General features: G+C 41.3%; 2 protein-coding genes across 2 annotated transcripts; both read right to left on the reverse strand.

The window, feature by feature from the left end:
• Positions 1-4,125: 4,125 nt before the first annotated feature.
• On the reverse strand, positions 4,126-13,893 carry LOC124277348 (ceramide kinase-like). Its single transcript, XM_046712999.1, has 12 exons — positions 13,570-13,893; positions 11,122-11,343; positions 10,618-10,740; positions 9,093-9,156; positions 8,807-8,952; positions 7,586-7,660; positions 7,006-7,152; positions 6,500-6,578; positions 5,914-5,951; positions 5,282-5,478; positions 4,929-5,089; positions 4,126-4,338 (listed from the first exon to the last, which is right to left on the reverse strand). The coding sequence occupies exons 1-12, from the start codon at positions 13,727-13,729 to the stop codon at positions 4,284-4,286; spliced, it is 1,467 nt and encodes a 488-aa protein (XP_046568955.1). The 5' UTR covers positions 13,730-13,893; the 3' UTR covers positions 4,126-4,283.
• Positions 13,894-14,713: 820 nt separating this feature from the next.
• LOC124277365 (ceramide kinase-like) lies at positions 14,714-22,230 on the reverse strand. The gene is made up of 8 exons (XM_046713033.1): positions 22,046-22,230; positions 19,674-19,895; positions 19,172-19,294; positions 17,700-17,763; positions 17,413-17,558; positions 16,191-16,265; positions 15,649-15,756; positions 14,714-14,793 (listed from the first exon to the last, which is right to left on the reverse strand). The coding sequence occupies exons 1-8, from the start codon at positions 22,203-22,205 to the stop codon at positions 14,714-14,716; spliced, it is 978 nt and encodes a 325-aa protein (XP_046568989.1). The 5' UTR covers positions 22,206-22,230.
• Between the last annotated feature and the right edge of the window lie 1,553 nt (positions 22,231-23,783).

A 23,783-nucleotide genomic window follows, 5' to 3' on the forward strand; every position in this document is an offset into this window, starting at 1 on the left:
CGTTAAACAACAAACAAACAAAATATTGAAGATCACCTCTTTAAGGCACATACGTTCAGATGTTACAGGTAACTTTGACAGGTGTGATAAACAACATACGTTCAGATGTTACAGGTAACTTTGACAGGTATGATAAACAACATCCGTTCAGATGTTACAGGTAACTCTGACAGGTATGATAAACAACATACGTTCAGATGTTACAGGTAACTCTGACAGGTATGATAAACAACATACGTTCAGATGTTACAGGTAACTCTGACAGGTATGATAAACAACATACGTTCAGATGTTACAGGTAACTCTGACAGGTATGATAAACAACATACGTTCAGATGTTACAGGTAACTTTGACAGGTGTGATAAACAACATACGTTCAGATGTTACAGGTAACTCTGACAGGTATGATAAACAACATACGTTCAGATGTTACAGGTAACTCTGACAGGTATGATAAACAACATACGTTCAGATGTTACAGGTAACTCTGACAGGTATGATAAACAACATACGTTCAGATGTTACAGTTAACTCTGACAGGTGTGATAAAAAACAAACGTTCAGATGTTACAGGTAACTCAAACAGGTATGATAAACAACATACGTTCAGATGTTACAGGTAACTCGGACAGGTGTGATAAACAACAAACGTTCAGATGTTACAGGTAACTCTGACAGGTATGATAAACAACATACGTTCAGATGTTACAGGTAACTGTGACAGGTATGATAAACAACATACGTTCAGATGTTACAGGTAACTGTGACAGGTGTGATAAACAACATACGTTCAGATGTTACAGGTAACTGACAGGTATGATAAACAACATACGTTCAGATGTTACAGGTAACTCTGACAGGTGTGATAAACAACATACGTTCAGATGTTACAGGTAACTCGGACAGGTATGATAAACAACAAACGTTCAGATGTTACAGGTAACTCTGACAGGTATGATAAACAACATACGTTCAGATGTTACAGGTAACTGTGACAGGTGTGATAAACAACATACGTTCAGATGTTACAGGTAACTCTCGGACAGGTATGATAAACAACAAACGTTCAGATGTTACAGGTAACTCTGACAGGTATGATAAACAACATACGTTCAGATGTTACAGGTAACTCTGACAGGTATGATAAACAACATACGTTCAGATGTTACAGGTAACTGTGACAGGTGTGATAAACAACATACGTTCAGATGTTACAGGTAACTCTGACAGGTGTGATAAACAACATACGTTCAGATGTTACAGGTAACTGTGACAGGTGTGATAAACAACATACGTTCAGATGTTACAGGTTACTGTGACAGGTGTGATAAACAACATACGTTCAGATGTTACAGGTAACTCAGACAGGTATGATAAACAACATACGTTCAGATGTTACAGGTAACTGTGACAGGTGTGATAAACAACATACGTTCAGATGTTACAGGTAACTGTGACAGGTGTGATAAACAACATACGTTCAGATGTTACAGATAACTCGGACAGGTATGATAAACAACATACGTTCAGATGTTACAGGTAACTGTGACAGGTGTGATAAACAACATACGTTCAGATGTTACAGGTAACTCTGACAGGTATGATAAACAACATACGTTCAGATGTTACAGGTAACTCGGACAGGTATGATAAACAACAAACGTTCAGATGTTACAGGTAACTGTGACAGGTGTGATAAACAACATACGTTCAGATGTTACAGATAACTCGGACAGGTATGATAAACAACATACGTTCAGATGTTACAGGTAACTCTGACAGGTGTGATAAACAACATACGTTCAGATGTTACAGGTAACTGTGACAGGTGTGATAAACAACATACGTTCAGATGTTACAGGTAACTGTGACAGGTGTGATAAACAACATACGTTCAGATGTTACAGGTTACTGTGACAGGTGTGATAAACAACATACGTTCAGATGTTACAGGTAACTCTGACAGGTGTGATAAACAACATACGTTCAGATGTTACAGGTAACTCGGACAGGTATGATAAACAACAAACGTTCAGATGTTACAGGTAACTCTGACAGGTATGATAAACAACATACGTTCAGATGTTACAGGTAACTCTGACAGGTGTGATAAACAACATACGTTCAGATGTTACAGGTAACTCTGACAGGTGTGATAAACAACATACGTTCAGATGTTACAGGTAACTGTGACAGGTGTGATAAACAACATACGTTCAGATGTTACAGGTAACTGTGACAGGTGTGATAAACAACATACGTTCAGATGTTACAGGTAACTGTGACAGGTATGATAAACAACATACGTTCAGATGTTACAGGTAACTGTGACAGGTGTGATAAACAACATACGTTCAGATGTTACAGATAACTCGGACAGGTATGATAAACAACATACGTTCAGATGTTACAGGTAACTCTGACAGGTGTGATAAACAACATACGTTCAGATGTTACAGGTAACTCGGACAGGTATGATAAACAACATACGTTCAGATGTTACAGGTAACTGTGACAGGTGTGATAAACAACATACGTTCAGATGTTACAGGTAACTCGGACAGGTATGATAAACAACAAACGTTCAGATGTTACAGGTAACTCGGACAGGTATGATAAACAACATACGTTCAGATGTTACAGGTAACTCTGACAGGTGTGATAAACAACATACGTTCAGATGTTACAGGTAACTCTGACAGGTATGATAAACAACATACGTTCAGATGTTACAGGTAACTGTGACAGGTGTGATAAACAACATACGTTCAGATGTTACAGGTAACTCGGACAGGTATGATAAACAACAAACGTTCAGATGTTACAGGTAACTCTGACAGGTATGATAAACAACATACGTTCAGATGTTACAGGTAACTCTGACAGGTATGATAAACAACATACGTTCAGATGTTACAGGTAACTGTGACAGGTGTGATAAACAACATACGTTCAGATGTTACAGGTAACTGTGACAGGTGTGATAAACAACATACGTTCAGATGTTACAGGTAACTGTGACAGGTGTGATAAACAACATACGTTCAGATGTTACAGGTTACTGTGACAGGTGTGATAAACAACATACGTTCAGATGTTACAGGTAACTCTGACAGGTATGATAAACAACATACGTTCAGATGTTACAGGTAACTGTGACAGGTGTGATAAACAACATACGTTCAGATGTTACAGGTAACTGTGACAGGTGTGATAAACAACATACGTTCAGATGTTACAGATAACTCGGACAGGTATGATAAACAACATACGTTCAGATGTTACAGGTAACTCTGACAGGTGTGATAAACAACATACGTTCAGATGTTACAGGTAACTCTGACAGGTATGATAAACAACATACGTTCAGATGTTACAGGTAACTGTGACAGGTATGATAAACAACATACGTTCAGATGTTACAGGTAACTGTGACAGGTGTGATAAACAACATACGTTCAGATGTTACAGGTAACTCGGACAGGTATGATAAACAACATACGTTCAGATGTTACAGGTAACTCTGACAGGTGTGATAAACAACATACGTTCAGATGTTACAGGTAACTCTGACAGGTGTGATAAACAACATACGTTCAGATGTTACAGGTAACTGTGACAGGTGTGATAAACAACATACGTTCAGATGTTACAGGTAACTGTGACAGGTGTGATAAACAACATACGTTCAGATGTTACAGGTAACTGTGACAGGTATGATAAACAACATACGTTCAGATGTTACAGGTAACTGTGACAGGTGTGATAAACAACATACGTTCAGATGTTACAGGTAACTGTGACAGGTGTGATAAACAACATACGTTCAGATGTTACAGATAACTCGGACAGGTATGATAAACAACATACGTTCAGATGTTACAGGTAACTCTGACAGGTGTGATAAACAACATACGTTCAGATGTTACAGGTAACTCTGACAGGTGTGATAAACAACATACGTTCAGATGTTACAGGTAACTCTGACAGGTGTGATAAACAACATACGTTCAGATGTTACAGGTAACTCTGACAGGTGTGATAAACTACATACGTTCAGATGTTACAGGTAACTCTTACTCAGTTACATGTTATTTACAAATAATTAAACAAGCAAATTTCAAATCTAGAATTTTATGGCTGTATTACACGATTTGAAACAAATGAACAATATATACAACTTGACAGATGACACAGAGACTAATAATAAGAGTTTGATTTCAAATCCTCATTGACGGTTTTCTCATTGACTGGTGCGTGGGAGATAATGGAAAATGTTCCCTCACTCTTCTGCAATAGTTCCGGCTCCAAACATCTCCAGCAGGTTACGGTGAAGTCTGAAAACAAGATGATGCTTCATTAACGAGGCAATTCGTTCTTAAACAGATTTCTTCAGGGCGATCGAAACATTTCGGGTGGTTGAACCGGAGTTCGATTCTCCACATTGGTACAATGTGGTATGCCCATTTCTGGTGTCCCCCGCCGTGATATTTCTGGAGTATTTCTAAAAACGGCGTAAAACAAAATCACTCACTCACATTTTTTGGGTATGTTTGTAAATATCATTAACATTAGTTGAATTGGTCTTCAGCAACCGGTGCTTGTCGTAAGAGGCGACTAACCGGGTCGGATGGTCAGGCTTGGTTGACACATGTCATCGTATTCCAATTGCGTAGAACGATGCTCATGCTGTTGATCACTGGATTGTCTGGTCCCGACTCGATTATGTACAGACCGTCGTCATATGCAGCAACATCACGGCAGGCGACATCAGAAATGGGCTTCACACATTATACCAATGTGGGAATCGAACCCAGGTCTTCATCGAGTGAAGTGTGAACGCTTTAACCACTAGGCTACACCACCAAAAGCATATCAGCATCCCCTCCTCATCAGTGTCCTCAAAAGTGACCAGCACCGCTCTCACCTGATATTGATGTCCAGATCGCCTGATTCTACTTCAAGTAGTTCGCCATCAAGGTTCATGGTCCTCTCCAGACGCCTTTCTCGCTCAGTTGCTCCTTCTTTCGGAATTGTCCGTAGTCGTAACGACGTCACCTGTACTGTCGTTACGAAATCGTAGCTGTACTGAAAATAATAATAAAGACGAAACTTATGTTAATAATAAGTGATTATCTTCACACAGATGCTTTCTAAAACATAATGACGTATTCTACTGCACTTTTGAAAGGGGTATTAATGATTATTAACATCTATGTCTCAGAGTCTATTTTAAATATTAAGCTGACTGTCACAATCTGGGGGTAGGTGACTACTGACGGCGTCTCTATGCAGCTGAGTCATCTTGTACAGCCAGGAGAAGAACGTCAACCTCCCACACTGCTTGTCCATCAACAACGTCATCGCCTCCGCATTGACGTCAAAAACGCACTTCGGCGTATTCTTCTGTTGGCGCACTAAAGCAGGGAAGCACATTATTCCGGTATAACACCCCTCTATCGTCTTCCAAACTGGTTCTGGGAAAAGTAAAAAATACAAATTCAAATTTTCTCAAACATATTTTCATCAACATAGACAGATATTTCCTTGCGGTGGGGTAGCCAAGTGGGTAAAGCGTTCGCTCGTCACGCCGAACACCCGGGTTCGATTCCCCACATGGGTACAATATGTGAAGCCCATTTCTGGTGTCCCCGCCGTGATATTGTTGGAATATTGCTAAAAGCGGCGTAAAACTAAACTCACTCATTTAATGAAATGAGCGTCTGACCGTTAGTGGAATGGGTTGATGAAGATCAATCCTAACCCGGATCTTCACAGACCACGACTACATGTAGACCATATACTACTCCCCTTTAGACAGGGATATATCTGTCCACGATGGTTATTATTTCCATACCTACAACTGTACGAAAAGATAGCGTGAGACTATACCCATAATCATAATGACATACCTGTTTCTGCGTTGCTGTTGTCAACATCACCTCCGTCTCTGAAAGAGTTAAATGCTTACGATTAAATGACATGTTTTTGTTCGTATATCTGTGTGACTTTGTACAGGTATACCTTCTATCCACTAGTAATGCGGTCAATCAATCGAATTTGAAAAAAGGACAGGGCGTAAAATTGTCACAAGCTATGATTAGGTAATATTTATTTACGAATTTATCAATTTTAAACTTGACATCAACCCAGTCCTTAGAACTGACTATATGCGTCCAATAATTGCAAAAGATATTTAATTACAATAACATCATGCTGAGTTTGACTTGAGATAATTTTCCAACTTCCGTTTGGTGCAGAACCGTGATGTCTGTTTTAATCCTTCGGTTAATGGCTTGGGGTGGTAGTCATTGTAACATGTATTGAGAAAATCAAAGCATGACGACGTAACTAGGTCTGTTTAATGCCGTAAACCGGAAGTCGTACAAAGCCAATGCCGTAATCGACTATACGTTACAGTCATTCTATTTTATTTTATCGTGATAAACGGTGTTTCTACGCACTTATGTACAGCATGGTGGAGGAAATATAACTCACGTGGGTGGGTCATAAGGCAAGTAGTCGATTCGAACATTGAACTCGCGTCGAGTCCTCAGAAATGCTATAAGCATTCCAACTGAAACGCAAAACAAACAAAAATTGTGGGATTGCATCGTGGTCAAACTATAGGCTGGTCACCGGGAAATCTCCGCGACTGATTCCACCAACAGCACGTGATGGTCATTCTTGGTGATACTGTAATACTGATAAAATAATGTTCACATTTGTGAAACAAACGTTCTGGGAGAATGTCTGAAGAGTACATATACCGAACAGAAAAAGTTAGGAATCATGAATATTTGAACAACTAGATAAAACTTACAGAGGAATCAGAGCCAAGCCTACCGTGTCTCTGCGATGTAAGCGCGCATAAGATGACTCCAAAAGCCATACTCATCATTATCGTCGTCGTCATCATCATCATTATCATCACTATTATTATGTTTTACAGATTATTATTAGTATTATTATTGTTAAAAGAAACGCCACTTGATAAAACTTACAGGGGAACCGGAACCAACCCAACCGTCTCTCTTCGAAGTAAGCGTCCATGAGGTCACTCCAAAAACCGTGTCCAAATATCACACCCGAAAACCCCAGATGTTTGCCACCTTGACTGATGCTGGCAATGTTCTTGAAGGTCCTACATCCTAAGACACCAATTAAGGTCAGAGTTAAATGAAGAACAGGTTATTTGATGGTAAATCTGAATGATCCATGAAACAAGCTTAAGGTGATTCGAACAAGACGGAGTTTATTGAGTGAGTTTAGTTTTACGCCGCTTGTAGATATTTTCCATCAATATCACGGCGGGGGACACCAGAAATGGGCTTCAAACATTGAATCTATGTGGAGAATCGAACCCGGGTCTTTGGCGTTACGAGCAAACGCATTAACCACTAGGCTACCCCACCGCCCATGTCTGACTTTAGTTTTATGCCGCTTATAGCATTAATTTACGATATAACGGCTTGCGCCACACATTTTGTACCCACGTTGGGAATCGAACCCATGTCTTCGGCGTGACGACCAAACGCTTTAACCACTAGTCTACCTCACGGTCCCAAACACGTGATGACATACCTGTAATGATGTTGAGAGCTGCAGTTTCTATGTCGTCATTTCCGCAAAGTCCTTTCGCAATACCATTTCCTGTTCCTGGGGTACGAATAACGTGATGAGACAATTACTAACGATAATTACTAACCTATGTATGGATTATATGATAAGATTAAAGACATCTGGACTAGTTGAGTTAATTGTGGGTTTTAGTTGGTTTGTTTGTTGTTCTGCCTAGCAATATGTATGACTGAGTCAGGACCACACAATCCAGTGATTGAAATTATGAGCATCGATCCATGCAATTGGGATACGACGTGCATAAACCAACTCAGCAAGCCTGAACACTTAATCCTGTTAGTCGCCTCTAACGATAAGCATGGATTGCTGAAGACCAATTCTAACACGGATTTTCAAGGGTTGGGTCCTAATAAACCCACGATGCTGGGTGACGCCGCTGACTACATATTGGAGCCAGGCGGCTTTGGTCGTTGCTCACATAAATCACTGGTTTGTCTGGTTCAAACTTAAGTGTTTACAGGCGGGAATATGTTGAGTGCCGAGTGATCTGGATATTCTTACAATCACGGAGATTAATCTTATTGTATGAAATCGGAATATAAACGAGTGAGGAGTTTTACACCGCACTCAGCAGTATTCCAGCTATATGGCGGTGTGTAAATAATCGAGTCTGGACCAGACAATCCAGTGATCAACAGCATGAGCATCGATCTACGCAACTGGGATAAGAAGACATGTATGTCAATCAAGTCAGCGAGCCTGACCACCCGATCCCGTTAGTCGCCTCTTACGACAGCATGGGTTACTGAAGATCAATTCTAACCTGGACCTTCACGGGTTGCAATATACATGTGTCAGCGAGGTGGGTTTAACGCCCCGTTTAACAGATTCAAGTTATATCACGGCGAGTTAGCCAGAAGCACGAACATCTCAGGTCTCAGACGTGTCACTTTGGTGACACTCACGATAACGACCATGGTGCTGACAATCGTATCAACATATTTGGGGCGAACTAGGATTCGAACCCAGTCATAGGTTTCTGGTGTGCCTTAGGGATGCAACTCTGCACAACGATTTTGACAGGCGGGTCACCCGTGCCCTAACAGATAATTGAAAGAAAGGGGTAGATTTTCTAAATGCGCCGTCCTGTGGTTACCTTTGGTTGATTAAAGTAACACACCATTTTGGCACTGAATAGGAAAGGAAAGTTGATCTTGGGGTTACCTGTGGGTATTATTCCTACTGGAAATGGTAATGCCTTCAAGTCGGCATCAGTGGTTCCAAGTTGTATCCCAGCTTCCTTCTGTATCCTTGGCAACAGAGTGTGTAGTAGTTTCTGGAGAGTGCCATCTCCACCAGCGACCACCACTCTGTTAAAACAATGTGCTGGCGTTATTTGGTGAATAGACATTGAAACCTCGTTAATCTGGACGGGCTGGTCTGAAGACATACAAATCAATGAAGGAGCTTCTCATATGGCGGAACCTCTTTAATATGTATCTCCGCTTACCCTGTGACCTTTGAGAAGTCGAACGTGTTCCCCAACTCTTCTGGGTGTGATGGGCTTTGAGACACTGAAATAAGGAAAAACTGTTCATATCTTCGCCAATTCAAATATTTACATTGATGTAATGTCATCCTTTAAAACTACTTGTGACACCAGTAAATACTTTCCAGGTGAGAAACTTTACCCAACACTTTACCCATATAACCTATATTGAGTGAGCACAGACATTGACGGGTTTTGATGGTGTAGAAAAGGTTGGTTGGTTTGTTGTTTAACGCTGCACTCAGTAATATTCCAGCTATATGCCGGCGGTATGTAAATAATTGAGCCTGGACCAGACAATCCATGCAGTGATCAGCAGAATGAGCATTGATCTACACAATTGTGATACGATGACCTTGTGTCAACCAATCCTTGAAGCAAGCGAGCCTGACCACTCGATCCCGTAGTCGCCTCTGACGACAAGCATGGGTTACAGAAGATCAATTCTACCAGGATCTTCACGGATTGAAAAGGCAACATTCGACCCAATAGTGGCTGGGGTTTACCCTTTCATCTGTATCTCAGTAGTTGTGGATTCGGCTACAACCGGGTCCAGGGTCCATGTATGTCCCCTGCTTCTATGGACACGTGAAGATCCGGGTTAGAATTGATCTTCAGTAACCCAAGCTTGTCGTTAGAGGCAACTAACGGGGACGGGAGGTCAGACTCTCTGACTTGGTTGACAAATGTCATCGTATCCCAATTGCGTAGATAACTTCTCATGATATCAGTGAGTGAGTGAGTGAGTAAGGGTTTACGCCGCTTTTAGCAATATTCCAGCAATATCACGGCGGGGGACACCAGAAATGGGTTTCACATATTGTACCCATGTGGGGAATCGAACCCGGGTCTTTAGCGTGACGAGCCAACGCTTTAACCACTAGGCTACCCCACCGCCCCTCTCAGTATATCAGTCATGTGGTTGTCTGGTCCAGACTAGATTATTTGCAGACCGCTGTCATACACCTGGAATATGGATGACTACGGCGTTAAGCAAACGAAAAACCCTGCTTCCATGGTGTAGTGGATTGAGCGTTTTCATGGATAGCGGATTATGGTGGGTTCGAACCCGGACCCAACACTTCCAAAGCCGTTACCATATTGTCTTGTCGGTATGCAGCTCGGCATGAAGGGGTTATAACAGTGACGGAGTCGGATACTGACGTGCATCTATATTTAACTGTGGCTTGACACCTCAGACGGTTAGCACCATAAAACCGGCATACCGCTCTAGTTTATGTCAAAGTCGCATTCTACAAGTCAGTCTATGTTCTACATTCATAAAATACATATTCTTTCTCTGTATGTCTCCCCAACCCCAGCTCTCTGTTCCCATGACGCACGCACACACACACGCACACGCACACACACACAGGCACACACACACACACACAGAGAGAGAGAGAGAGACACACACAGACAGAGAGAGAGAGAGAGACACACACACACGCACACGCACACACACACAAAAAACACAATCGTCAACCTATGACTTCTGTGTCGATCTTGGCCAATCGGAACAAAGGGGCGACAACTCTTCTGTAATGAGCTTCTCCCTTGCCTCTTCCACCGACGGGATTTATCAACACCAGCAGGCGGGAGGGTCGATCTACAAGAAAAGAATGAGTGAGTTTAGTTTCACGCCGCTCTTAGCAATATTCCAACAATATCACGGCTGGGGACACCAGAAATTGATTTAACTCCAACTGTTTCACACGGCTGCTTCATGAAGTACGAGCTTTATATATACTACCCAAAAGATAACTGTTAAAGAGTACCAGATTCTTTCATGTTACTATAGTAAATCCGTGCTCGCCTGACAGATAAAATTTAATAATAAGAATGACAGGTTGTTCTTTAACTTCTTTTGAGTAGCATGTTACCAAGGATACGTTAAGCAGTGTAGATATGACTGGACAGAACCATGTGACTCGGATCACATAAAGACAACAGCTGAGCAGGATCAACGCTGGAGTAATGTCTCGTCTACCTTTCTTGGATTTCTCCTGTACAGTACTTAAAATGTCTTCAAAATTACTCTCGCTGCTGAGGAACGTCTTGTGTTTGTGTCTCCAGACACGGTTTGCTTGTTTGTCGATATAATGCAAGGTGAAGCCTTTGTTGTTGTCAAGGTCGCCGGTGATCTCTGTTGGTGTTTTGGGTGACACCTGTCCCCGATGACAGGTGATGACGTCAGTCCAAGGGAGGGTAACTGTGTTACCTGTATATCAGCATGAGTGCATTAACGTGTCTTGTGTTACCTGTATATGAATAGTGCATTAACGTCTCTTGTGTCACCTGTATATGTGTCACATGAACAGTGCATTTACTGTGTCAGTGCATTAACGTTGTGTCACCTGTATATCAACATGAACAGGGCATTAACGTCTCTTGTGTCACCTGTGTATTGACAGGAACATATCGCCATGCGTAGTGCAGTGGCATTAACGTCTCTCTATATGTCACTGTGTAAATTTTTATATTTTTACGTCTCTTGTGGTTCCTAAGATTGTAATATCACAGATATATAATGATAAACTTGTTAAGCCACATTTGTAGATTTATCAAAAGGTTTGTGTCTCCTGACATTCCCAGTACACATGATACACTCTCATTTACATCACTGCAAAAACAACACAAACTGTTATCAACTTTCTTCATTTTGACCAATTCCATTTTTGTATAAATAATACCTTGTAGAAATCTATATTGAAAGTCTATAAGCTTTGTATCTTGTAATCCATTTCTATATACTGTAAATATATGTTTCCAGTCAAAGTCAGTTTCAGGAAATAAAAGCTGTCATTTATTACAAACGTTTGGATATTTATCGGTGCAAATAAGTTTATCATAAAAAATCCTGCAGCCTTTTGATGCTTTTACTAAATCTATCTGGCATTGGTTAACATTTAAATTCCTGACTGAGATAGAGTGACAGTGCTTTAAAGTATGTTTCAAGATTCAGGTAATATGTTCAGTAAATATCTAAAATCTAAAAATGTACCTTTGATATGATAATTTTCTTTTAAAGATTCTATTGATAGTAATCCATTTTCATTACATTTATCCCTAATATTTATAATCTCTATATCTGCCCAATTCTTTATGAAATGTGAAGAGTTTTTGAAGTTGTGATTGAACCATAGTGGTTGGGATAGAATTTCATTAATATTATTTGGGTCAACATAATGTTTTTTATGAAATAGTTTCCATGCTTTCAGCACATCATGCCAAAATGGGGTTTCAATCTCAATAAAAGTTTCAGAATTTGCTCCAAGTTTAAATATATCCTTGAAAGGTATATTGCATGGATATTTTTTTCACATTTTTAAAAATACAGTCTTTAGGTGGATAATTTCAAAGCGTCAATAAATCTATTTATATCAATATTTCTCAATCCTCCTTCGTCATATCTATTTTGTCAACGTGTAACTTATAAATATAACAAAAATATGAATGTAACCTGCTGTTGGATTCGTATGAACGTGTAATATGTTGTTTGTTGGATATACACTTGTAACACGCAAATGGATGTAAAGAAACAGGATTGTAAGTTTGTACAAATTTACATGCTGTTGGACTAATTGGACGTGTGTCAGGTTGTAGGACTGGTATAAAAATGCAAGAGTAAGTGGATTTAGTTTTACGCCGCTTTTAGCAATATTCCAGCAATATCACGGCGGGGGACACCAGAAATGGGCTTCACACATTGTACCCACGTAGGGAATAGAACCCGGGTGTTCGGCGTGACGAGCGATCGCTTTAACCACTAGGCTAACCCACCGCCCCGAGTAAGCTTTGAACAATATTTCTGTGGCATGGAAGGAAAGCCCGAAGTGACGTGAAATCCTATGAACATGTCACGTGGTGTTTGATATATATCTGAGTATGTATCATCATGTAGCAGGGTAATTTTAAAAAAACGTCGATAAAATCACATGAGGGTTTCTTTATTAACTTACCTGATATCAATGCAATAAATGTGAAAATATTGAATATATTAAAACTCCTCTGCCCATTGTGCTAATTTGCAAATATTTAGTATTGATGTCCCATTCAGTGGCACACGTCCTTACAAAATGCAGCGTAAAACAATATCCATTCATTCATTCATTCATTCATAACAAAATGTCAAATATCTAGGTAATCTCTAGATAACTAGTTTTATTGTTGCTGCGCGCATATAAGATATACTACCTAATAGACAGGATCCCAGTTACAGGTTTCACGGTCAAGGGGAGGTTACTCCACCATGACCACGAATGAGGAAATGATCAGTTACAGTAAACATCCGCACAAATTACTGTATCCACGGGTTTCGTCGACATCAAGACACACATTAACACTTAACAACCCTGACCTTCAATATTTTGCCCGTAAACAAAAGAATCATCACTCAAATTAATATCTCACGATAATCCCCACGGCGAATACCTACCCTCGCTTGTATCCACCAAGTTTCTCCATGAAATCCCTTCCTCCGTCAGACTCAAAGTCACATGGACGCTGTCGGTTACGAAATCCCCCCCAGCAAGTTGTGTGCCCTGGGTGGGAATGGGATCCACTTCCACTGAGGTTTCTGACCTCTCTCCCTCCATAACTCACAGCTGAACTCTGTACTGTCTCATAGTCTAGCGTACGGCCTTCGCAGGTCGAAGGCAATGTGTCGGTTCATAGGCTAATTCGTGACCCTATGTTTTTCTCCACTGTCTACACTGAATGATTTTTCGTTATAATTACTGGTCACAAAAGGCTTGCTTAATAAGGCTCAACTGTGAATAGTTAGCTATCAGCTGAAGCATCCGTTATCAATAAGCTGTTCATGCGTGTGGTATGCCGGCTCGGCTGATAGTCTTGATTTCGACGTAGACTAACGCTTAGTCTCGGTTTATATACATATATAATTTTGATAGAAACAAATAATTCAATTTAAACTGAAATGGAGCCCCAGTGAGATGGGAGATTGAGAACCTAAGGAAATCTAGACTTGTGTCATTTAAGGCTTTAGCAGAAAGGGCAGGATGGGTGGGGAGATAAAGCGGTTCAAGGACTGTGAGACAGACTAGATTTCCACTCGGCGTTATGTGATATTATCAGCCCCTTTGTCAAACAGATAAACTGTTTTCTCAGTTCGGATTACTGTCATGTAGGTGTCATATAGTATTTATTAAACAGTAGTAAACAGTGTGAATGCTTTTTAAGTTCGTGAAATTGTAAGTTCATGTGCAAACTGTGACTTTGTATAGCCTATAAAGATGAACAACACGAAATGCAGTAGTGAAAAGTAAGGTCATTCGATCGGTGCACGTTTGCTTAAACCGAACACGCACATTGAATGTGGGCTGGAAAATAAATCAAACTTTTCATTTTAATCTTTGTTTGTAAATGCCACGCCTTTCAAATGAAGACTAGCTGACTGACTGACTGAATTTGGTTTTACGCCGCTTTTAGCAATATTCCAGCAACATCACGGCTGGGGACGCCAGAAATGGGCTTCACACATTGTACCCATGTGGGGAATCGAACCCGGGTGTTCGGCGTGACGAGCCAACGCTTTAACCACTAGGCTACCCCACCGCCCCTCAAATGAAGAACGTGTACGTGCTATGGGGAGGCTTGATGCTGGTCAGTCTGTGGTCGCTGTTGCAAGAGCCTTTAATTGCTCACGACAGACAATTTTAATCTTAAGATGAGAATGCATCAAACCGGAATTGTTGTCGACCGTTCGAGGCCGGGGGCGTCACGTGTAGCGTCACTCCGGGAATATCAAGCAAAACGATTACGTCATCTTCAGAATAGATTTGTTACTGCAACTTCCACAAGTTGGGAGATGTTTGGTGGAAGGATAAGTGCACAAACTGTCAGAAATCACTTGCATGCCGCTAGATTTCACGCTCGAAGACCCCATAATGGACGAATTGTAACTGTTGTGATGCCACAATTTGACACATGTTCAGTCAAAGACAGTGGAATTCGGTTGTCTTCAGCGACGAATCTCGATTTCATTGAAACGGCCAATCCAGAACTTGAAATACCGGCATTTCGAAGAAAATTCTGTGGAAGTATTGCCGTATATGCAGTCTAGCGTTGTCTTGTTGGAACGTCAGTCCAGGGCCATGTCTCTGCATAAATGGAAGCAGGACATGTTGCAAAAATCTGATCCCTGTACTGGGCAGCATTTAAGTTGCCTCGGACGACAACAAGGGAGAATGTACGTGTGCACAAAACGAACTCCATACCATTACGCTTTCGCCACCAAATCTTTCCACTTCACGTACGCAGACTTGAGCGTGACGTTCACCTCGCCTGCGGTACACTCTCGGGCCATCGAAGTGAGTCGAGTTTCGTAGCTGAAGACAATCGAATTTTGCGCACTATATTTTTACATAATTATTAATGTGTGAAGCCCATTTTGTTTTGTTCCCCGCCGTGATATTGCTGGAATATTGCTAAAAGCGGCGTAAAACCATACTCACTCACTCACATAATTATTACTACCAATATACTGAATACTTACTGGACGTGCTCAGGTCACTCCAAAAACCGTGTCCAAATATCACACCCGAAAACCCCAGATGTTTGCCACCTTGACTGATGCTGGCAATGTTCTTGAAGGTCCTACATCCTAAGACACCAATTAAGGTCAGAGTTAAATGAAGAACAGGTTATTTGATGGTAAATCTGAATGATCCATGAAACAAGCTTAAGGTGATTCGAACAAGACGGAGTTTACTGAGTGAGTTTAGTTTTACGCCGCTTGTAGATATTTTCCATCAATATCACGGCGGGGGACACCAGAAATGGGCTTCAAACATTGAATCTATGTGGAGAATCGAAGCCGGGTCTTTGGCGTTACGAGCAAACGCATTAACCACTAGGCTACCCCACCGCCCATGTCTGACTTTAGTTTTATGCCGCTTATAGCATTAATTTACGATATAACGGGCTTGCGCCACACATTTTGTACCCACGTTGGGAATCGAACCCATGTCTTCGGCGTGACGACCAAACGCTTTAACCACTAGTCTACCTCACGGTCCCAAACACGTGATGACATACCTGTAATGATGTTGAGAGCTGCAGTTTCTATGTCGTCATTTCCGCAAAGTCCTTTCGCAATACCATTTCCTGTTCCTGGGGTACGAATAACGTGATGAGACAATTACTAACGATAATTACTAACCTATGTATGGATTATATGATAAGATTAAAGACATCTGGACTAGTTGAGTTAATTGTGGGTTTTAGTTGGTTTGTTTGTTGTTCTACCTAGCAATATTTATGACTGAGTCAGGACCACACAATCCAGTGATTGAAATTATGAGCATCGATCCATGCAATTGGGATACGACGTGCATAAACCAACTCAGCAAGCCTGAACACTTAATCCTGTTAGTCGCCTCTAACGATAAGCATGGATTGCTGAAGACCAATTCTAACCCTGATTTTCAAGGGTTGGGTCCTAATAAACCCACGAGGCTGGGTGACGCCGCTGACTACATATTGGAGCCAGGCGGCTTTGGTCGTTGCTCACATAAATCACTGGTTTGTCTGGTTCAAACTTAAGTGTTTACAGGCGGGAATATGTTGAGTGCCGAGTGATCTGGATATTCTTACAATCAAGGAGATTAATCTTATTGTATGAAATCGGAATATAAACGAGTGAGGGAGTTTTACACCGCACTCAGCAATATTCCATCTATATGGCGGTGTGTTAATAATCGAGTCTGGACCAGACAATCCAGTGATCAACAGAATGAGCATCGATCTACGCAATTGGGATAAGAAGATATGTATGTCAACCAAGTCAGCGAACCTGACCACCCGATCCCTTTAGTCGCCTCTTACGACAGCATGGGTTACTGAAGATCAATTCTAACCCAGACCTTCACGGGTGGCAATATACATGTGTCAGCGAGGTGGGTTGAACACCCCGTTTAACAGATTCAAGTTATATCACGGCGTGTTAGCCAGAAGCACGAACATCACGCCTTTCAGACGTGTCACTTTGGTGACACCCACGATAACGGCCATGGTGCTGACAATCGTATCAACATATTTAGGGCAAACTAGGATTCGAACCCAGTCATAGGTTTCTGGTGTGCCTTAGGGATGCAACTCTGCACAACGATTTTGACAAGTGGGCCACCCGTGCCCTAACAGATAATTGAAAGAAAGGGGTAGATTTTCTAAATGCGCCGCCCTGTGGTTACCTTTGGTTGATTAAAGTAACACACCATTTTGGCTCTGAATAGGAAAGGAAAGTTGATCTTGGGGTTACCTGTGGGTATTATTCCTACTGGAAATGGTAATGCCTTCAAGTCGGCATCAGTGGTTCCAATTTGTATCCCAGCTTCCTTCTGTATCCTTGGCAACAGAGTGTGTAGTAGTTTCTGGAGAGTGCCATCTCCACCAGCGACCACCACTCTGTTAAAACAATGTGCTGGTGTTATTCGGTGAAAAGACATTTAAACCTCGTTAATCTGGACGGGCTTTGTCTGAAGACATACAAATCAATGAAGGAGCTTCTCATATGGCGGAACCTCTTTAATATGTATCTCCGCTTACCCTGTGACCCTTGAGAAGTCGAACGTGTTCCCTAACTCTTCTGGGTGTGATGGACTTTGAGACACTGAAATAAGGAAAAACTGTTCATATCTTCGCCAATTCAAAATATTTACATTGATGTGATGTCATCCTTCAAAACTACACCAGTAAATACTTTCCAGGTGAGAAAGTTTCCAATAACACTCTACCCATATAACTTATACTGAGTGAGCACAGACATTGACGGTTTTTGGTGGTGTAGAGAAGGTTGGTTGGTTTGTTGTTTAACGCTGCACTCAGCAATATTCCAGCTATATGGCGGCGGTCTGTAAATAATTGAGCCTGGACCAGACAACCCATACAGTGATCAGCAGAATGAGCATTGATCTACACAATTGTGATACGATGACATGTGTCAACCTTGAAGCAAGCGAGCCTGACCGCTCGATCCCGTTAGTCGCCTCTGACGACAAGCATGGGTTACAGAAGACAACTTCTACCAGGATCTTCACGGATTGAAAAGGCAACATTCGACCCAATAGTGGCTGGGGTTTACCCTTTCATCTGTATCTCAGTAGTTGTGGATTCGGCTACAACCGGGTCCAGGGTCCATGTATGTCCCCTGCTTCTATGGACACGTGAAGATCCGGGTTAGAATTGATCTTCAGTAACCCAAGCTTGTCGTTAGAGGCAACTAACGGGGACGGGAGGTCAGACTCTCTGACTTGGTTGACAAATGTCATCGTATCCCAATTGCGTAGATAACTTCTCATGATATCAGTGAGTGAGTGAGTGAGTAAGGGTTTACGCCGCTTTTAGCAATATTCCAGCAATATCACGGCGGGGGACACCAGAAATGGGTTTCACATATTGTACCCATGTGGGGAATCGAACCCGGGTCTTTAGCGTGACGAGCCAACGCTTTAACCACTAGGCTACCCCACCGCCCCTCTCAGTATATCAGTCATGTGGTTGTCTGGTCCAGACTAGATTATTTGCAGACCGCTGTCATACACCTGGAATATGGATGACTACGGCGTTAAGCAAACGAAAAACCCTGCTCCCATGGTGTTTATAGTGGATTATAGTGGGTTCGAACCCGGACCAAACACTTCCAAAGCCGTTACCATATTGTCTTGTCGGTATGCAGCTCGGCATGAAGGGGTTATAACAGTGACGGAGTCAGGATACTGACGTGCATCTATATTTAACTGTGGCTTGACACCTCAGACGGTTAGCACCATAAAACCGGCATACCGCTCTAGTTTATGTCAAAGTTGCATTCTACAAGTCAGTCTATGTTCTACATTCATAAAATACATATTCTTTCTCTGTATGTCTCCCCAACCCCAGCTCTCTGTTCCCATGACGCACGCACACACACACGCACACGCACACACACACAGGCACACACACACAGAGAGACACACACAGACAGAGAGAGAGACGCACACACACACACGCACACACACACAAAAAACACAATCGTCAACCTATGACTTCTGTGTCGATCTTGGCCAATCGGAACAAAGGGGCGACAACTCTTCTGTAATGAGCTTCTCCCTTGCCTCTTCCACCGACGGGATTTATCAACACCAGCAGGCGGGAGGGTCGATCTACAAGAAAAGAATGAGTGAGTTTAGTTTCACGCCGCTCTTAGCAATATTCCAACAATATCACGGCTGGGGACACCAGAAATTGATTTAACTCCAACTGTTTCACACGGCTGCTTCATGAAGTACGAGCTTTATATATACTACCCAAAAGATATAACTGTTAAAGAGTACCAGATTCTTTCATGTTACTATAGTAAATCCGTGCTCGCCTGACAGATAAAATTTAATAATAAGAATGACTGGTTGTTAACTTCTTTTGAGTAGCATGTTACCAAGGATACGTTAAGCAGTGTAGATATGACTGGACAGAACCATGTGACTCGGATCACATAAAGACAACAGCTGAGCAGGATCAACGCTGGAGTAATGTCTCGTCTACCTTTCTTGGATTTCTCCTGTACAGTACTTAAAATGTCTTCAAAATTACTCTCGCTGCTGAGGAACGTCTTGTGTTTGTGTCTCCAGACACGGTTTGCTTGTTTGTCGATATAATGCAAGGTGAAGCCTTTGTTGTTGTCAAGGTCGCCGGTGATCTCTGTTGGTGTTTTGGGTGACACCTGTCCCCGATGACAGGTGATGACGTCAGTCCAAGGGAGGGTAACTGTGGACAGAGATGAATAGTGCATTAACGTCTCTTGTGTCACCTGTATATCAACATGAACAGTGCATTTACGTCTCTTGTGTCACCTGTATATCAACATGACAGGGCATTAACGTCTCTTGTGTCACCTGTGTATTGACAGGAACATATCGCCATGCGTAGTGCAGTGGCCTCTCTTATGTCACTGTGTAAATTTTTTATATTTTTTAATTGGTTCCTAAGATTGTAATATCACAGATATATAATGATAAACTGGTTAAGCCACATTTGTAGATTTATCAAAAGGTTTGTGTCTCCTGACATTCCCAGTACACATGATACACTCTCATTTACATCACTGCAAAAACAACACAAACTGTTATCAACTTTCTTCATTTTGACCAATTCCATTTTTGTATAAATAATACCTTGTAGAAATCTATATTGAAAGTCTATAAGCTTTGTATCTTGTAATCCATTTCTATATACTGTAAATATATGTTTCCAGTCAAAGTCAGTTTCAGGAAATAAAAGCTGTCATTTATTACAAACGTTTGGATATTTATCGGTGCAAATAAGTTTATCATAAAAAATCCTGCAGCCTTTTGATGCTTTTACTAAATCTATCTGGCATTGGTTAACATTTAAATTCCTGACTGAGATAGAGTGACAGTGCTTTAAAGTATGTTTCCAAGATTCAGGTAATATGTTCAGTAAATATCTAAAATCTAAAAATGTACCTTTGATATGATAATTTTCTTTTAAAGATTCTATTGATAGTAATCCATTTTCATTACATTTATCCCTAATATTTATAATCTCTATATCTGCCCAATTCTTTATGAAATGTGAAGAGTTTTTGAAGTTGTGATTGAACCATAGTGGTTGGGATAGAATTTCATTAATATTATTTGGGTCAACATAATGTTTTTTATGAAATAGTTTCCATGCTTTCAGCACATCATGCCAAAATGGGGTTTCAATCTCAATAAAAGTTTCAGAATTTGCTCCAAGTTTAAATATATCCTTGAAAGGAATATTGCATGGATATTTTTTTCACATTTTTAAAAATACAGTCTTTAGGTGGATAATTTCAAAGCGTCAATAAATCTATTTATATCAATATTTCTCAATCCTCCTTCGTCATATCTATTTTGTCAACGTGTAACTTATAAATATAACAAAAATATGAATGTAACCTGCTGTTGGATTCGTATGAACGTGTAATATGTTGTTTGTTGGATATACACTTGTAACACGCAAATGGATGTAAAGAAACAGGATTGTAAGTTTGTACAAATTTACATGCTGTTGGACTAATTGGACGTGTGTCAGGTTGTAGGACTGGTATAAAAATGCAAGAGTAAGTGGATTTAGTTTTACGCCGCTTTTAGCAATATTCCAGCAATATCACGGCGGGGGACACCAGAAATGGGCTTCACACATTGTACCCACGTAGGGAATCGAACCCGGGTGTTCGGCGTGACGAGCGATCGCTTTAACCACTAGGCTAACCCACCGCCCCGAGTAAGCTTTGAACAATATTTCTGTGGCATGGAAGGAAAGCCCGAAGTGACGTGAAATCCTATGAACATGTCACGTGGTGTTTGATATATATCTGAGTATGTATCATCATGTAGCAGGGTAATTTTAAAAAACGTCGATAAAATCACATGAGGGTTTCTTTATTAACTTACCTGATATCAATGCAATAAATGTGAAAATATTGAATATATTAAAACTCCTCTGCCCATTGTGCTAATTTGCAAATATTTAGTATTGATGTCCCATTCAGTGGCACACGTCCTTACAAAATGCAGCGTAAAACAATATCCATTCATTCATTCATTCCTAACAAAATGTCAAATATCTAGGTAATCTCTAGATAACTAGTTTTATTGTTGCTGCGCGCATATAAGATATACTACCTAATAGACAGGATCCCAGTTACAGGTTTCACGGTCAAGGGGAGGTTACTCCACCATGACCACGAATGAGGAAATGATCAGTTACAGTAAACATCCGCACAAATTACTGTATCCACGGGTTTCGTCGACATCAAGACACCCACATTAACTCTTAACAACCCTGACCTTCAATATTTTGCCCGTAAACAAAAGAATCATCACTCAAATTAATATCTCACGATAATCCCCACGGCGAATACCTACCCTCGCTTGTATCCACCAAGTTTCTCCATGAAATCCCTTCCTCTGTCAGACTCAAAGTCACATGGACGCTGTCGGTGACGAAATCCCCCCCAGCAAGTTGTGTGCCCTGGGTGGGAATGGGATCCACTTCCGCTGAGGGTTCTGACCTCTCTCCCTCCATAACTCACAGCTCAACACTGTACGCGTACGGCTAGCCTGTCTCACTGTCTCATAGTCTAGCGTACGGCCTTCGCAGGTCGAAGTCAATGTGTCGGTTCATAGGCTAATTCGTGACCCTATGTTTTCTCCACTGTCTACACTGAACGATTTTTCGTTATAATTACTGGTCACAAAAGGCTTGCTTAATAAGGCTGAACTGTGAATAGTTAGCTATCAGCTGAAGCATCCGTTGTCAATAAGCTGTTCATGCGTGTGGTATGCCGGCTCGGCTGATAGTCTTGATTTCGACGTAGACTAACGCTTAGTCTCGGTTTATATACATATATAATTTTGATAGAAACAATTAATTCAATTTAAATTGAAATGGAGCCCCAGTGAGATGGGAGATTGAGAACCTAAGGAAATCTAGACTTGTGTCATTTAAGGCTTTAGCAGGAAGGGCAGGGTGGTGGGAAGATAAAGCGGTTCAAGGACTGTGGGACAAACTACATTTCCACGCTGCGTTATGTGTATTATCAGCCCCTTTGTCAAACAGGTAAACTGTTTCCTCAGTTCGGATTACTGTCATGTAGGTGTCATATAGTATTTATTAAACAGTAGTAAACAGTGTGAATGCTTTAAGTTCGTGAAATTGTAAGTTCATGTGCAAACTTTGACTTTGTATAGCCTATACAGATGAACAACACGAAATGCAGTAGTGAAAAGTAAGGTCATTCGATCGGTGCACGTTTGCTTAAACCGAACACGCACATTGAATGTGGGCTGGAAAATAAATCAAACTTTTCATTTTAATCTTTGTTTGTAAATGCCACGCCTTTCAAATGAAGACTAGCTGACTGACTGACTGAATTTGGTTTTACGCCGCTTTTAGCAACATTCCAGCAACATCACGGCGGGGGACGCCAGAAATGGGCTTCACACATTGTACCCATGTGGGGAATCGAACCCGGGTGTTCGGCGTGACGAGCCAACGCTTTAACCACTAGGCTACCCCACCGCCCCTCAAATGAAGAACGTGTACGTGCTATGGGGAGGCTTGATGCTGGTCAGTCTGTGGTCGCTGTTGCAAGAGCCTTTAATTGCTCACGAAAGAGACTTTTAATCTTAAGATGAGAATGCATCAAACCGGAATTGTTGTCGACCGTTCGAGGCCGGGGGCGTCACGTGTAGCGTCACTCCGGGAATATCAAGCAAAACGATTACGTCATCTTCAGAAAAGATTTATTACTGCAACTTCCACAAGTTGGGAGATGTTTGGTGGAAGGATAACTACACAAACTGTCAGAAATCGCTTGCATGCCGCTGGACTTCGCGCCCGAAGCCCCCATAATGGACGAATTGTAACTGGTGTGAGCCACACATGTTCAGTCAAAGACAGTGGAATTCGGTTGTCTTCAGCGACGAATCTCGATTCTCATTGAAACGGCCAATCCAGAACTTGAAATACGGCACTTCGAAGAAAATTCTGTGTAAGAATTGCCGTACATGCGGTCTAGCGTTGTCTTGTTGGAACGTCAGTCCAGGGCCATGTCTCTGCATAAATGGAAGCAGGACATGTTGCAAAATCTTATCCCTGTAC

The sequence above is a fragment of the Haliotis rubra genome, unplaced genomic scaffold (assembly GCF_003918875.1).
Source record: "Haliotis rubra isolate DU_JTF1 unplaced genomic scaffold, ASM391887v1 Scf220, whole genome shotgun sequence".
Lineage (NCBI taxonomy): Eukaryota > Metazoa > Mollusca > Gastropoda > Lepetellida > Haliotidae > Haliotis > Haliotis rubra.